A 17,730-nucleotide genomic window follows, 5' to 3' on the forward strand; every position below is an offset into this window, starting at 1 on the left:
ATGTCAGGCTCCGTGCTGGGATTCTCTGTCTCCCTCTCTCTCCTCCCCTCCCCGACTTGTGCTGTTTCTGGCTCTCTCAAAATAAATAAAAAAGACTTAAAAAAAAAAAAAAAGAAATGCCGAATCTTGGGCACTGTCCCGTTACCAATGGATCAGAATTGCCATTTTAACAAGGATCACCAGGGCACTGATGGGCACACTTATGTTTGAGAAGCACTGACCAAAAGTATTACTGTCTTCATTTTACAAATGAAGAAAGTAAGTCTGGGAGAAACTAATGTGACAAACAACTTACCCCAAATCACTTTGCTAGAGTGCAGCAGAATCCCCTTGTGAACCAGGTCTAACCCCAAAGACTAGGTTTTTAACAAGAGCGGGCATCTGAGCTGCACTCTGAGATATGGGTAGGGCTGGGGCATCCAGAGAATGCAGAAAAGGGGACCATAGGCAGAGGAAAAGAGTGTCCACAAAGCTGCAGGGTAAGAAACCTCTAGCCAGGCTGAGTACACAGGAAGAAGCTCAGTCTGGCTGCAGCTCCAGAAGCCTGAAAGAGTCAGGAAGAAAGACCAACTGATCAGTTCACAGAGCTTTCGTTAACTTGCAAGTCAGTGGAGAACTGTGCTGAGTTCCAGCACAAAAGAACCTACCCCATAACAAGAGGACTCAAAAGGGACTCAAAAGGCTTCTAGTTTGGGTTCTGCGACTCCCTCACTGGGTAATCTTGAACACAGGGGACTCCACAACTCAGCTTTGCACATTATGCAAACAGCTTTCATGTTCTTCATTGTTTACTGAAGAAAATGCACTTACTTCCTACCCAGAGAAGACCATATCAGTGTCAAAGTGGCAAGAATTTTGCTTTTAATAAAGAAAAAATGCGAGGTGGGGGGGGGGAGGATCTAGAACAGCTCAGAACTCTAGTATGCACAAAGGGGGAAAAAAAGATATATCTTCTCACATTACGAAGCATACTAAACACCAGTGTAAGTAACTACACACTGTATTAAGCAGTTGTAACAGGTTCATGATTTTAGATCTTTCTTCAAATAAAAGTAAACTTTTCTAGAGTTCTGTGGATTTTAGTCTGAAAGCACACAGAGTAAAATACTGTAAACCAAGAAAGAGCCCTGCATATATACCTACACATGTACTATTGGAAATGAGACAAAACCTAAAACTTTGAAGATGACAAACATCTCAGCTGGGCTTTTCATCATTTCTTCAAACCTCAGCTCTTCAGCAGCCTGAAAAATAACCAGCTGTTTCTTATTTCAGCTTTGAAATTTGATGGCACAGACCAGAACGCTGTGTTTTGATGTGTGTTTGGTGCTGAGCGTGGCTGGGAGCCCTGAGGGCCCTCTCTCCCTCCTTCAATGCACTGCCCATCCATTGCTGTTCACCTACAGAGTGCACTGGGGTGGGAATCCCAAAACCTGGGTTTTAGTCCTGATTTTAATAAACTAAGTGACCTTGAGGGGGCAGGAAAAGGTGTGTTGAGGACTAAGTACCAGGTGCTTTTTAGGTTATCTCAAGGAGCAATTAACACAACTTAAGAGGCAGTGGCTTCTTATCCACAGTTCCAGGAATAAAGTGCCTCTGCTCTTCAGTTAGTAAGCAAGACAGCTGTGGTTCCTAACCTGGACTGAGTCCAAAGTCTCTGTTCTTTCCACTACAACAGCCTGCCTCCTGGTTCCCTTCCTGAGATTCAGGGGTTCTTAACTTGTGAAATCATGGTAGAGGACTTTCTAACCTCACTTTGCAGACACATAAACTCACAGATCATGAAATATGAATGAATTTAATCCTGCAATTATTATGCCGTGTTAGAGCACTGGGACTCTTGGCAGGCACAGCGTGTAGACGGAACACCTGACCAGCTCCTTTCTCACCACCTCCTGCCCCCCACTCGACCACACACCCGTTCCCAGCCATTTCTCCTTAATCAATCTCAGCTTGAGGCAATTCCACACCAAGTGATTGTTGCTTTACACCAGAAATTACACATTCAATGGAGTCAGACCATCCTATGTCTCAGCTTCCTTATCTATAAAAGTGGGGATAATAATACCTTAGGGAGTTGTTGTGAGGATGAAATGAGGGAATGGATGGAAATCACTTAACATCGTGCCAGACACATAGCAAACACACAATAAATGGTGATGAATTCCTTCTCTGCTAGGACCCTTTTCTTTCCCGAAATGCCTTTCTTTCATTGTAATGCATTTGAACCAACCCTCCGACATCTTAGAAACAAAAATTAATTACAGGCAATAAGTTAGGGTTTTCTGTAGTGAGGTCAGGAACAAGGAGACCATGGAGGGAGGGGAGCTCCCTGGCCAACAATGCAGACACTGACACCAGGCCAAAGAGTGGGTGTGTTCTTTATTGTAACGGAGCCAACAAGTTTTGTAGCTGCTGACCATCCAATGACAAAGAGAGTGAGTTTTCTTTTCAGAACAAGTCATCAGCAGCAATGGAAATTCAACCACATGGGCACGGCTCCCAAGTTCTGAATATCTGTTCTAGTGAGTCTTCTGATCACAGCAAGTGCAAATAAGGGGTGGGGGGTGATTTATCATAAGGGTTTGTGTGGACTATTAAGGATAAAGGATTTTATAGAATAGGACCACAGTAGGGCTGGGTCTCCCAGAGTCTAGAATGAAAGGGCTGGATCAGCAGCTAGCCTGTGGGTCTTCGCTCACCACATGGTTCAGCCGCTCCCCAAGGGCTGGCTCCAATCTCCTTTCACCTGGAGTCTCTACACACTTTTCTCTACCTCAGTGCTTCTGCTTCCTCATAGTACCAGCTAGCCAGGACTCCTCAAAGGCCTGACTCTACCTCATGGCTTCTCTCTACATACCATGTCAGCTTCCATTTCTGTAGCTAAGTGCTCTTCTAGAATCCCCAGTTCAAATTTCTAAGAACATGCATCTCTTTTCCACTAGTCATGTCATATCACAGGTCCTTGGTGAGCCTAGGAATTGGCTGTTTTTAGGTCTGACATCCAGCTCTGGCCCGGTAAGTTCTGTCTAGGGAGCAGGGACAGAGCAAGGTCTTATGGTAGAAAACATGGTTATGTGGGGATGACGTGAACAGAAGTTGTGGATGTAGAAGTTTCTCTTAGAAAGGCCATGGGAATGCCAAGCGCCACGGCTGACCTGTTGATTACACCTCCGCATATCAGACAGGCTCACGCTAGCTCTCCCTCGTCTCTGCTGCTGTGGACTACCAAGCTGTCCTCAGCCAACAATGCCAAAACACCCGTTGGCATTGGTTGGTGGTGAAGGAATGGTCTGACCAGACTCCTCCTTCCCTGTCAGTGGGCTCATGAGGAGGTGACGTCCTCCCACTTTTCCTTGTAGAGTTTGAGTTAATTCAGATCACATCCTCTTTTTTCTGCATGTCACTCTTCCAAGCCACGACTTGGCACAGTGGACTGTGGTGGCTGTCACTTTTGTCTCCCAGCACACCTTCCCACTTCTGGTTCCTTAGAGGAGCTCCACACACTCCTGCTCCATTTAGTCCAGTTAGAGGTGCGGCTGTCATTCATAGTGCCTCCGCCCTCCACCTCATCCTTGACCCAAAGTAGAATTAAAAGATCCCATCCCTCCTGCCAGGGATGGGGACAACTCAGAAGAGTTCATCTGAGGAATGAAGCCGGATTAAGACAAGCAAGGCTGACTGACTGAGAGAGATGGAGAGGAGATAGTCCTAAAAAGATTTTTTTGAACCCTTGGATCCAGCTATGCAGTCTTATAAGCAAACAGATTTTCTTTTTAGAGTTCAGGGAGTTCAGAGTCCTGACAAAATCTTATCATTTTCTCAAGTAAATTCTTTGCTCTCTCACCTTTTTCCTCCCTCATTACATTTCTTCCATCTGTGGGTCCATATATGTGTCTAATCAAAGCTGGCACACTGTGTTACAACTAGTCTACCACTAAGCAGGATGGGGATAAATAAGAGATCAAGTGGTCTAAGGTCCCCATACCATCCAAAAAAAGCACAGGGATATTTATCACTCCATAATTTACCAACTTTGGTTAAATTAAAGTTTCAAGGGTAACCATTAAAGAAGAGCAAGTGCAAAATGTCCAAATAGAAAAAGAGCAAGCGACTAAAACTATCCCAAAAGAAGGGAAGAAGGAGCTAGAACAAAATGGAGTACTTGCAGGACAAATACATTAAAAGCATAAAATACGAAGACAGACGTAAACCTAAATACATCAGTGGTTAGATTAAACAAATATAGACTAAATTTTCCAAAGAGACAAAAACAGGTGATAAAAAAAAAACAAAACCCACATGCTGCTTATAAAAGACAAATCTAAAACAAACAGTACAGAAAGGATGAAATGAAACGGATGGAAAAAGATATACCTGGCATAGACTAACTAAAACAGTTGGTGTAGCTACACTGGTATCAGATAAAATAGAATTTAAGGCCTCCCCTCCTCCAAACAAACAAACAGACAAACAAACAAACAAAAACCCACCATTCTTTTACTAGAGATAAAAAAGGCAACCTCATAATGATAAAAGGTTAATTCACCAGGAAGATATAACTTCATATTTGTGTACACTTGATAATAGGGCTCAAAGATATAATGCAAAAAATTAAAAGGTGAAATAGGCAAATTCATAACCATAGTTGGATACTTTAACACATTTCTCTCTGTAATAGCTAGAATAGATAAAAATAAACTAGTAACAACAAAGAAGATTGGAATATAATTAATAAATTTGAATTCAATAACTGCCGAAGTCACATTACTTTCAAGCACACATGTAACGTTTATAAAAATAGACCACAAAAAGAGCCTAACAAAAATCTCAAAGGATTAAAATTATACAGAACAAACTCACTGACCATAATCACTTAAAAAAGACAACTAGAAAATACTTGTATGTTTGAAAATTAAGAAACATTTCTAAGATACCTATGAGTCAAAGGGGAAATCACAATGGAAATTGGAAAACATCTGGAAATAAATGACTAAAATACCACGTATCAAAACTCTGAGCACATACTAAGTACCATCTGGAGGACAATGTGCAGCCTAAAATGGAAAGAATAAAAAGGACAAAAATGAATGAACTTTTCAAGAAGTTTGGGGGAAAAAACCCCAAAATATTTCCAAGGAAAGAATGAAAAAAGAGCAAAACTTAATGAAAGAAAGAGAAAACCAACTTACTATGGAGAATATCAGTGAAGACAAAACTAGTTCTTTGAAAGTAACTTCTACTGAAACTAAAGAATTAAAGGGATAAAATATAAAAATGAACTGTAATGAGAAGGGGGACATCTCTACAGACACTGAAAACATTAAAATAACAAGGAAATATTATGAACAATTTTATATAAATTTGAAACCTTAAAAGGAACCAAATCCTGGAAAAATATCACTTGATAAAACTAAAGAAGAAAAAATTTTAATTGTGTTGGAATCATTAAAAACATTGAATCTGGGGGCTCCTGGCTGGCTCAGTTGGTTAAGCTTCAGACTTTGGCTCAGGTCATGATCTCACGGTTTGTGAGTTTGAGCCCCGTGTTGGGTTCTGTGCTGACAGCTCAGAGCCTGGAGCCTGCTTCAGATTCTGTGTCTCCCTCTCTGTCTCCCACCCCCACCCCACACTCTGTCTGTCCTTCTCTCAAAAATAAACATTTAAAAGAAAAAAACCAAAGGGATGTCTGAGTGACTCAGTCGGTTCAGCATCTGATTTTTGCTCAGATCATGGTCTCACGGTTCGTGCGTTCAGGCCCCACGCTGGGCTCTGCGCTAACAGCTCAAAGCCTGGAGTCTGCTTCAGATTCTGTGTCTCCCTCTCTCTCTGTCCCTCACCTGCTCACTCTCGTTCTCTCTCTTTCAAAAATAAATAAAAATTAAAAAACAAACATTGAATCTGTAGTCGAAAATAACACAACAAAAGAAAATAAATACAGTTCCAGACCCTGATGGCTTCATCACCGAGTTCTCCCAAAAACTCAGGGGACCATGGAAAGGAAACTAGAATGGATGGTGGAGGAGGAAGATAACGGCTTTAGTTACACTTTTGCACTAGCTACAGCAGCAGAGATTGTAATTTGTCCCACTAACTTTCCTCTAGTAAGTTTTCCCAGAAATTGTGACCAACCAGAATCGGGGAGCTGTATCTGGATGGAGTAAATTTAACAAAAGAAAAGAATGTATTTCAATGGAGTGTAGAGAATACTATTAGTAACCTAACCAGTGTCTCTTTACTAGCTAGCATCCTCCAGATGGAGTGTCACATAGGGACTCACAGATGTCCCTTCAGAAAACTGCCACTTCACCTGGTTATACTTCTCCCCCACTCCTGCCCCCCATACTGCTTCCCTCATTTTCCTTTTCCTGAGCACTTTTCCCAATATACCACTTGAACAAGAATCCCCATTTCAGGCCCTGCTTCTAGAAAACAGGATCTAAGATATCACCATTTAAGAGGGTAAAAAGAGAGTCACAGAATAGGAAAAGATACTTTAAAAACACATAACTCGGTGCGCCTGGGTGGCTCAGTCGGTTAAGCACCTGTCTTCGGCTCAGGTCATGATCACGTGGTTTGTGAGTTCAAGCCCCATGTCGGGCTCTGTGCTGACAGCTTGGAGCTTGGAGCCTGCTTCAGATTCTGTGTCTTCTTCTCTCTCTGGCCCTCCCCCACTTGTGCTCTGTCTCTATCAAAAATAAATAAATGTAAAAAAAATTTTTTTTTAAAAAAACACACACATAACTCAGGGCGTCTGGGTGCCTCAGTCTGTTAAGCAGCCAACTCGTGATTTCGGCTCAGGTCATGAGCTCACGGTTTGTGAGTTTGGGCCCGGCATCAGGCTCCATGCTGACAGTGCTGGAGCTTGCTTGGGATCCTCTGTCTCCCTCTCCTCTGCCCCTTCCCTGCTTACTAGTTCTCTCTCAAATACACTTTAAATTTTTTTGAAAAAAAAAAAAACTTAAAAAAAATTCCCATATAACTGACAAGGGACCATTAACCAAAAAAAAACAAAAACAAAAACAAAAACAAAAAAAACAAAAACAAAAAACCTAAAAACCTCCAAAAATTAATAAGAAAAACTGAAAAGCAGGCAAAAGGCTTGAATTAGGCAGTTCACAAAAGAGGCCACCCAATTAATCAATAAAAAAGTGCTCAACATTAGTTATAACCAAGGAAAAGAAAATTAAAACCACATAGGATATCACTCTAGGCCCACGAGAATAGTTTAAAATTTTTAAATAGACAATACTGAGTATCTGCAAGGATACAAAGCAGCTGGAACTCTGACATGCTGCTGGTAAGAAAGTAAACTGCTACAATCACTTAGAAAACTGGAATTATCTAGCAAAGCAATTCCACTTTGACATATATAACCTAAAGAAGCTTCACAAACACAATAGCAAATGTCTAAGGATATGCTTGGCTGCACTGTTCTTGGTATTCAGAAGCTATAAGCAACACAAGTATCTAAACCATATGACACAAATTCAATGTGACATATATCATGAAACACTGTTAGCAATGAAAATAAGTGTGGTAACCTCATGGATGCAACACACAAACAAGTATGGCAAAAGAAGCAAACACAAAACACACACTACGGTAGGATTTTCTGTAAGGAATTAAAAAACTAGTAAAATTCAACTATATCGTTTTAGGGATGCAGATATAGGTGACAAAACTACAAAGAAAAACAAATGGTTATCACGTAAGTCAAAATAGTGGTTTCTTCTGGGAAGGAGGTTATGATTTGGAAGGGAGACTACTGAGTATTGGCAATGTTCCACTTCTTGACATGGGCGGTGGTTCCCTGTATATTTCCCTTATGCACATTTGAGGGGTTTCCTTGCATGCATTCTTGTTACAGCTAATATTTTTAAAGTTTAAAATAAAGCCAATGAAACAAATATATCAATTATTGTTTGATTCTTAGAAAAGTTGAGGGAATTTCATTTTTAAATTAAAACCTTGTCTCCAAATCTTTAACAGGGTATATACCACTTAAATTTTGCAATAATGCCTACTTTTCTCCACTACAGGTGGAGAAATGGTCTCCTGGGAACAGATCGTTTTTGCCAAGAGTTACCAGAGGACCCCTCTTATAAATGAAAGTTGAATAGGCACACAAAATTCTGGGGTAGCTAACTGCCATTCCTGAGAATCCTTGGTAGGCAGAATCCTGGAGGAAAAGTAGAATCAATTTGCCACAAAGCCCTGGGTTAGGGTAAGGAAAGGACTGAATCTCCAAACCTTGACAAAAGGTTTGAAAAATAGGGAAATCTAGGTGGTCTGGGATGACCCTGACAAAGGCTGCTAACACAAAAGGGTCCCATATGCCCCCAAAGGGAACTCATGGGAGGTCTGGGGAAACCCAGCCTGGTGACATGCTCAACACACTGCCCAGCGTGAGGTGCTTTGGGGAGAATGGCTAAGCATGTGAGCACAAACTAAAAAAAGCTCTAACCTTGGAATCCAAGCATGGGATCAAGCTGGCAGGAACCTGGTCCAATAAGGGCGTTGAGCAGCAGTGACCACACATCCTTGGACCGTGCAGGACAGCTCTTCAATAGTGATACCATATAGCTGTGTCAGAAATAACAAGGTGGATGGGCTGCTCAGACTCTGCAGTTCTCTCTCCTCTGGAGAGTGGAAGACTGATTTCTTTGGATCGTCTAAGTTCCCAGGAAGTTTGAAAGTAGGAGATATTGGAATTCTCATTAATGAGGGCATTAAAGGACTTAGGAGATGACTTGGAAAGATAAATTTTTGACTGCATTAGAACCCAACAGGTGAAACAAGACACACGGGTTAAACATCTGAAACAAACTCTTAATCGAATGGCTCTATTATCTACCTTTATACATGCAATACCTTATGTATGAGTAGGAAACTAATATGTCACTCACTAAGCTAACACAAAGAGGGAAATGAGAGAAATTAGCAGGCATTTCAAACAGGGCCCATGACAGGTGACTTAAGAGAGGGTTCATTCACTAAGACAAATGGAAAGAACAAGGGCTTCTTGTACCCTGTATTATTACCATGTGGCTGAGGCACATAAAAGGAACTGGTTTCTTTTACATCTTCCTTGAAGAGCATCATTACTATGTGATGTCTTCTTGGTTGCCCAGGACACTCCCTCTCACCTGAGAGGTCTTGCTGGCTTCTAATCCACACCTTTATCAGAGCCCCCACAGATCTGCCTGCCTCTTGCATGTGGGAATATCCACAGATTATTCCCCCAAAGATTCCGAGTTCCCCAAACCAGGGTCTATCTTCGTTTTTATCTGTTTCTGCTTATTCCCACTCTTCTTGGGCCTGGAACCAATACATATTTGTTAAAGGAAAGAATAAAGGAGGAAGGAATAGTATGAACGCACTGCAACTGAAAAAAAAATTGAGGGCCACCACCAGAGTACAGACACCCACAGCGAACTGGGGACTGCTTGACCACATTTTACTTAACAGCTACTTGTGCTATCATAAAAACAATTCTTCTGATAACCATGGAAACCAAAACGAAGGCACTGTGGCGAGGGTGGCTCTTTTCAGAAATAATACACAATAAGAGGCCTGAAACCAGAAAGACAAAGAAATCCAAGTGCTCCAGGCCAGAAGGAAATCCTTTCCTAAAAGCCCTGACAAAGCAGCATTTTCTTCAGTTTCCAGAGGCTTCAAGAAAGGCTCAGGGACTGCCTTGACAGATCATGAAATAATTCAGACCTCTCTATGTGCTTCTGTCTCTTGGGGCCAGCTGCTAAGGCAAAAGCTCGCTGGGAGACAGAACTTATTGTTATCATAAAATGTATTGAGAATAAGCAAAGGGAGAGAAACATATTTCATCTCTAGCTCCTAGTAGGTATACAAGCACACAGTAGGTGCTCCATAAATACCTGCTGAATAATGAAGAATCAGGTTAGGACTAAGGGGAAGCACAGCATCTGGTTAACAGTGTGTGTTCTTTCTACCACCTAGTGCCAACAACCTGTTGGGTGCTGAGGCCTGAAGTCCTGTCCTCATTCTGGGTCCAGTTTCTCCATGTGCAAGAGGAGACAGCTGGATTAGACAGTTTCCCAGGCATCTTCCTACTCTAACAGTCAATCACTGTACTGTGCTTTTTTTGGTGGCAGCACATGCCTGGCACTTTTCTTTCCCCTCAGAGGGAATCTGATACCCATCTGCTCCAGTACATTAATGTTCCCATCCTGCCTGACTCATTTGGTAGGAACAACAGGTTCACATGCCAGTGGTAAATGAGAAGGCAAAGGGGGCCCAGAAAGAGAAACAGGGAAAGGATCCCACTTGGCCTCTTTCTTAGGAAACCAAAGCAGCACTCTTTTTAGGACTAACTATTGGGAAACTGAAGTGCGATTATTCTAAACACCTCTCACGCGAAGCACTCTCTAGCTTACTAAATTAATTGAATAATATTTATATGAAAAGGACTATCCATTGAACATTTCTGTGCCGGACACTGTGCTAAGCTCTTTATACTGAACCTCACAGCAACCTCATGAGCTAAGTATTATTATTATCGTCTTTTAACAGATGAGGGGGTCTGTCTGGCTCAAGGTCAACAGCTGGTAACTGGTAGAACTAGGACTTGAACCCACGTCTAACTTACTCCAGAGTTCCGGCTCCTCCCATGGCTTTCCCACCCGTGCTCCGCCGTAGTCCTATGAGGGAGGCAAAGCAGGTGTTACCACCTTTACTTTAAAGATGGAGAAACAGACTCTCCGAGAGGCTTGCGATTTGCACAAAACACAGGGGACACTTAATAGTAGCTGCCCGGTCCCAGACCAGTGCCCCAGCATTCCTGGGAGGGGGGCTCTTCCCACCCCAGGAGTCGGCTTCTTCCTCTTGGACTTCGCGTACACACTCGCAAAACCTCAAGGCTGAAGGCAACCGAGGAGATCCACCTTTCCAGCCGGGTCGTTTTACAGGAGGGGAAAACGAAGCACTAGGCGCGGCTGAGCCTCTAGGTGCCAGCAGAGCGCGGGGCCGCGGGCGGCCTGAGGGCACCCTCTCCCGGTCCCGCCAGGGCCAGGGGCTCAGCTTCTGCCAGGACCGAGCGGCGCCGCCAGGCTCCCGGGCCGCCCCCTGCTCCGGGCCCCGGGCATCCCGGGGACGCGCGCGGAATAACTTCGCCCTCAGCCTCCGCGAGCCGGCCTTCTCTTACCTTGCCGGGAGCTCCCCGGAGCGCTCGCCCACAGCAGTGCGGGCCGCGGGAGCCGAGCCGGAGCCAGAGCCGGAGCCGAGCCGCAGCCGAGCCGTGAGGACTGCGGCGCTCGGCCAGGGGCGGGCGGACGCGGCGCGAGAGCCCCGCCCGGAGGCGGACAGCTGCGGGGCTCGTGCGGGCGGGCGCCGTCACGTGACGCGCGAGGCGGGGGATGCCGGGAGCCGGGCGGGCTGGCGGCCGGAGCTGGGCTCCCCGACCACCGCAGCGGGCAAGGAGCCTGGAGTCTCTGCAGGGAGGGGAGCGGGAGGGAGACTCCGGGGGCGGGTGGGTCCTTGGATGCTACCAAGTCGAGCTTGTGGAAGGACGATTATGGCTTGTACTGCGTGGCCCCAGAGGGGCAGAAATAGAATCAGTGGGAGGAAACTGCAGGGAGGTATGCTGGGGTCAATATAAAGATTCTTCCAATCATCAGAATTATCTGTCAAGATAATTGGCTGTTCCAGGAGGTGGTGAACAACTCGGTGTGCACGCAGGAGCGGAGTTCATCCATTCAACAAACTAACCACTGGCTATGGGCCAGGCGATATATTGGGAGTATGTATTAAATTCTTATATGCATAGCGTTTAACACATGCCTGGCACATAATAAATGTTGCATAGGTGTTGTTGCTGCTGGCATTATCATGGGCACAGAAATGAACGAACCTGATATGGCTCCTCTCCTCCTGAAGCTAAATTCTTGAGCGGTAAGGTAGACAATCACATACCATTTAAATAAACATGTATTTAAAATTATAGTTCACCGAAGGAACCCTGATTTTAAATTATGGGGCAAGGGAGGGTGGTCAGGGAAGACTTCTCAGAGGAAGGTAAGGAGATAGCCAGATCGATGAGAGGCAAGGAAAACCTCAAGGAAGGCTTTTGGGTGGGGTGCGGGGGGCAGAGGAGAGGACTGCTCTTTGGGTAAATGTAAGATGTCCGGTTCATCTGAAGCTTATTGTGTTAAAAGAAAACAGTGTAAGTGAACTTAGGTAGGTTGGTGCCAGATCATGCATCACTTAGTAGGCCATGATAAAGGATTTTAAAATTTTATGTAAAAGGAAGCCACTGAAGTGGTGGAGGGTGTGGGTGGTTTGGTATCTTTTTAAAATAGGATGCTGGCTACTATGTGGATAATAGACAAAAGTAAGAGTGAAAGCAGGGAGCTTGGTTAGGACTTGGACTGCAGTAATGATAGTGAAGACAAAGAGGAATAGATTTGATGGTTTTTGTTTGTTTGTTTGTTTGTTTTAGGTAATCAAACCGGTTTGATGTGGGGTCATTAAGGGGATTCCTAGTCTAGCTTAATCCACTGACTGGGGCCCATGGAGGTGCTATTTATTGAAATGGCTAACTACTGTAAGGGGAACATATTTACAGGTGGGGGGAGATTAAGAAATCAATTTTGGACCTGTTAAATTTAAGATGCCGTGTCACCAAATGAAGTGATCAAAAAGGCAGTTGGATATAGACCTCTGAATTTTATTAAAAAAAATTTTTTTTTAACGTTTATTCATTTTTGAGAGAGAGAGACCGAGTATGAGCGGGGAAGGGGCAGAGAGAGAGGAAGACACAGAATCTGAAGCAGGCTCCAGGCTCGGAGCTGTCAGCACAGAGCCCGACGCGGGCTCTAACTCATGAACTGTGAGATCATGACCTGAGCCGAAGTCGGACGCTCAACCAATGAGCCACCCAGGCGCCCCTTGACCTCTGCATTTTAAAAGAGAATGTCAGCTACAGAAATCTAACTTGAGAATACTGTGAAAAAGAAATTATCGCACCGGATTGAGGTAATAGCTGACCCCTGTGGTCCCATTGACCTCTTTTAGTCCCTGGTTCTATAGAATGTAGTCTATAAAAAATGTATTCCATCTGTTACTACCACATGATGAATTTGGTATTACAGATTCTGGATGAGGCCCAAGTTACCATGCAGCTGCTTTCTTTTACAAATTGAAACAAAACAAAACAAAAAACAGCCTTAGCCCAAAGCCAACAATTTCTTTTGAGCAAAGACACAAAGCTGTACACACAGTAGCCAGATATAGTAGAAAGACCACTCTGATTTAGGTCAGATCAGAATAGGGGTGGTTCACAATACAATGAGCTTGATGATTTATCTAATTGATGACTGACAAAGGTGTGACATGTTTAATCCTTTGAAAAGTGTCCCATTGTATGAAACTGGCAGTCTAGATATGTGTCAATAAGCAATCAAAAGTCTGACTTTCTGGATTTGTGCCAGCCAACATTGTTTTGGTGTTTCTATAGAACAGCTAAGCCCTTCAAAAGAGTGCAACAGCAACTCCCTACAAGAGTGTGCCGTCTGCCTTTCCCAATAATGATGCAAGCCTCAGTTGCTCCACGGAAAATGTAACTTTAGGTACTTAAATATAAGAACATTTGCAAACTGCAACTGAGTTCTCCTTTCTGACCACACCTCGTTCATGTATGCCTCTATTCTAGCACTTGCTGTCTACTGACTTCTCTCCTCTTAGACTAGAGAGGACTTGCTCATCTTTGCTCAACTAGCACAGTTGGTATTCATTGCAAAATGAGTAAGTAAACATGCACGATCTCTTCAGCCATGTGAACTTTATTTACCCTGCTTTATAGAAAGTGAGGCTGACTGTGATTTGTTCAGGGTCCACATAATAGACGTGTCATCCCATTGGCTGCCCAGTTATCTGAACTCCCTACATTTGGGAATTCCTCATCTTTGAGATCTTTCACTGTAAAAGCCAAAAATCCAGTTACTTCCTCTGCTTCTCCACGGGACCAGGACACTACAAATTAGATATTCCTGGACCATCAGTTGGAAGCCAGAGACAACAAAGTGGAGACTTGGCATAATTCTTTGGTGGCCATGGCAAACAGCAAGATGAAGTTCTCAGAACACTGGCTGTCAGGATAGTGCAGGGCTCTGGGTCTGTGGCTTTGGCAAGTGGTGGCATCTAATCCTCAGCAGAGATCTCTTCACTGCACTGGGTTGTACGCGGTGACCAAGTAACAAGGAGTGATGTTCCAGTTGCCTAGTCTCCAAGCCTGGTTTTCCAGGCCTCCTGGTGTTGCTAAATTACCTATAATCCTTTCAATGAATTACTTTTCTCTTTAAATCTACCCAAACTGGATTTGGGTGTTTCAAGTAAAAAAAAATATGACTCATATAGTCACATAATTAAGAGCAGAACTGAAGCTATAACTGAGGACTTTTAACTAATTCTAGTGTTCTTTCCAAACCAATAGACCTCTACCTCCAACAATGCATTTTTTACACTACATATTGGTGCCTCGAAATCACTCGGTTCACCATTTATCCTTTTAGTGCCAGTTGATTAACGAATATTTCAAACGACTGCATGGTGAGGCAATTGCCAGTACAACAGTGTGAAATGTAGCCATATCAGTCAGTACAGCTGCTTAGGTAATGTTTGTTTGTTTGTTTGTTTTGCAATTTTGTCCTTTATAGACAGAAGTGGAAAATGAAGGTACTATGACTAATATGGCTGAGAAAAAGAGGAAAATTATCAGGTGTGCTTAAAGCACATCTTTAGCCTCAGTAGAATGCTTACTGGATTAAAGTCAGCTGTGTTTTATTTGTGACGGAAACCGTTTAAGAGCGTTTCATGCAACACTTCCGATACTGTGTTTAAAAGGCAAAGTAAGGGGCGCCTGGGTGGCGCAGTCGGTTAAGCGTCCGACTTCAGCCAGGTCATGATCTCGTGGTCCGTGAGTTCGAGCCCCGCGTCAGGCTCTGGGCTGATGGCTCAGAGCCTGGAGCCTGTTTCCGATTCTGTGTCTCCCTCTCTCTCTCTGCCCCTCCCCCATTCATGCTCTGTCTCTCTGTCCCAAAAATAAATAAACGTTGAAAAAAAATAAAACAAAAAAAAATAAAAGGCAAAGTAAGTGGTTCTGTAATGTTTTTACATCTCAGTAACAAATCAACTTTTCAAAATGCGATTTCTACGTTTTTGTGAACTTGTATAAGCGTAGGCAAGTGGCACCACATAAGCATACCTGTAATACAGCACACGTCTGGCCCTGCGTGAAGTCCATAAGACAGGGCAGGGAAAAGACCTGGTGCTTTATTTCTAATTTCCTACTGGAGCCAAGAAAACAGGTTACTGAGCATTGTTCTTGTGTAATTTGGAACTGCAGTATATACAGTAGCCAGCAGATGTCAGGATGGGATCTCTTTCGAGAAAACAATAAACAGGAGTTTCTGAAAGAACTGAAGGTTTTCTTGTTCTTCTGTGCCCCCCACTCTTCAGTCACACTGGCCTTTTTCTTTAAACACACATGCTTTAACACTTTTTCCAAGGCTCCTCATTCTTTTATCTGGCCAATTGCTATTGATCCAATCTTCATGTAAGGCTTCCTCAGGGAGCCCTCCCCAACCCAATGGGTCAGGACTCCCCTATTTCAAGTTCTCACAGCTGCCTGCACTCCCCCCCCCCCCCACAGCAGCTTATATAATAGGATGTGTAACTATTGATGAATTAGGTAATGTTTGCCTCCTCTGCTAGAATATAAGCCTCTTAAGGATAGGTACCATGACTGAATTCCTTTCTGTATCCTTCAGCTACCAGTGCCTGCTACTCTGTAGTTACTGAATAAATACCTGTGAATGTGAACCTCCACCAACCAAAATGGGAATATTTCTCTGAGGCCTGGACAGCGGGGATTGTCTGAAAAGTCACTAATTTTTCCACCTTCAATTCAGTAGTCATTTATTCAGCCCATACTTTGTAAAGATATTATGTGGGACAGAAAAATATGTGAGATAGCACTTGTATTCAAAGAGTCTTTTGGGGCACCTGGCTGGCTCAGTTGGTTGAGCGTCCGACTTCGGCTCAGGTCATGATCTCGCAGTCCGTGAGTTCGAGCCCCGCGTCAGGCTCTGGGCTGATGGCTCAGAGCCTGGAGCCTGTTTCCGATTCTGTGTCTCCCTCTCTCTCTGCCCCTCCCCCGTTCATGTTCTGTCTCTCTCTGTCTCAAAAATAAATAAACGTTTAAAAAAAAATTTTTTTTAAAAACAAAGAGTCTTTCAGTAACAGAAAAAGACGAGAGAAAACTTTGTCCCATAGTGGCAATCCCTACTATACAGTATCCATGTTCAGATTCTTACTCATTTCCATTAAAGAGCCCTGTCTGCAACCCACCCCACCTTGGTCACAGCAGTTGAGTTCAAGAAGGAAATCTTTCTTAGCTTCCAAACCTTTATCCTAATCTGCTGGGATAGTTCCTTGACAATATGCTTTTAGCTTTTTTTTTTTTTTTTTTTTTAATTTTTTTTTTTTCAACGTTTATTCATTTTTGGGACAGAGAGAGACAGAGCATGAACGGGGGAGGGGCAGAGAGAGAGGGAGACACAGAATCGGAAACAGGCTCCAGGCTCCGAGCCATCAGCCCAGAGCCTGATGCGGGGCTCGAACTCACGGACCACGAGATCATGACCTGGCTGAAGTCGGACGCCTAACCGACTGCGCCACCCAGGCGCCCCGCTTTTAGCTTTTAAGAACAGCACTCAGACTCCCATTGTAGGTTTTCTCAAGGCTAAATACTTCTAATTCTTTCAATCATTTCTCTTGTACCATGATTTCTGGATACCTCCAGGGCTCTCTACTCTGGCAAGTTGGCTGCTCTTGAAGTATTCGTCAGATCTGGAGACCTTAATGTTGTAATTTTACAAATGCAACCTAAAATTGCTTTCAGTTTTAGTTTTGACTCTTATTCCTAAACCAGTCCAGAATCTCAGAATTGGAAGAGGCCTTAAGGTAAGCTCACTCACTGCTACCCAAAGCAGATCCTGGACCAATTAAATCACCTGGATGCTTTTTAAAAAAGTGATTTCTGACTCCATCCATAGTAATTCTGATTCAGTAGATTTTTTTGTTTAAAAGCTTCCCATGTGATTTGGTGTGTAGCCTGTTTTGGAAAGCACCTGTGCACACAATGCCTGACACTGCCTTATATAACACACTCATTACCAGTGTTCTTTTCCACTGTACTTGAACCTCTCCTGTGGCAGGGGCCCATCACCAAGAGGTACCTGTGTATGAAAATCCTTCCAACCATTCTTAGTATGCATTCTTTGATTCCCAGGTATCTGACACGCAGGGCCCATTTACTCCTTAAAATTGTTACGTGAACAGAACATCAGTTCCCCATAAACACGAAGACACATTTATCCTTTTCTACCAAGAAACAAGTATTGGGGCTCCTGGGTGGCTCAGTTGGTTGGGTGACTGACTTCGGCTCAGGTCATGATCTCACAGTTGTGGGTTCGAGCCCCACGTCAGGCTGTGCTGACAGCTCAGAGCCTGGAGCCTTCTTCAGATTCTGTGTCTCCCTCTCTCTCTGCCCCTTCCCCGCTTGTACACTGTCTCTAGCTCTCAAAAATAAACATTTTATATGTATATATACATACATATATGAAATATACTATTTTACCATTTTTAGACATGGATCAGGAAGAAGGAAATAAATGATATTTTGAGTCTGTATTA

General features: G+C 43.5%; 1 protein-coding gene across 2 annotated transcripts in view; it reads right to left on the reverse strand.

Annotated features, from left to right (window-relative positions):
• Positions 1-11,348, reverse strand: part of FBXO10 (F-box protein 10) — a 54,982-nt gene extending 43,634 nt beyond the window's left edge. The window contains exons 1-2 of one of the 2 annotated variants that reach the window (XM_045469091.1): positions 11,183-11,348; positions 8,468-8,586 (exon numbers count right to left, since the gene is read on the reverse strand). In XM_045469091.1, the coding sequence (XP_045325047.1) occupies positions 8,468-8,542 (75 nt within the window). In that variant the 5' untranslated portion in view covers positions 8,543-8,586; positions 11,183-11,348. The remainder of the gene's footprint in view (positions 1-8,467; positions 8,587-11,182) is intronic. The other variant, XM_045469092.1, reaches the window with a different exon arrangement.
• Positions 11,349-17,730: the final 6,382 nt, after the last annotated feature.

Source organism: Leopardus geoffroyi, chromosome D4, assembly GCF_018350155.1.
Source record: "Leopardus geoffroyi isolate Oge1 chromosome D4, O.geoffroyi_Oge1_pat1.0, whole genome shotgun sequence".
NCBI lineage: Eukaryota > Metazoa > Chordata > Mammalia > Carnivora > Felidae > Leopardus > Leopardus geoffroyi.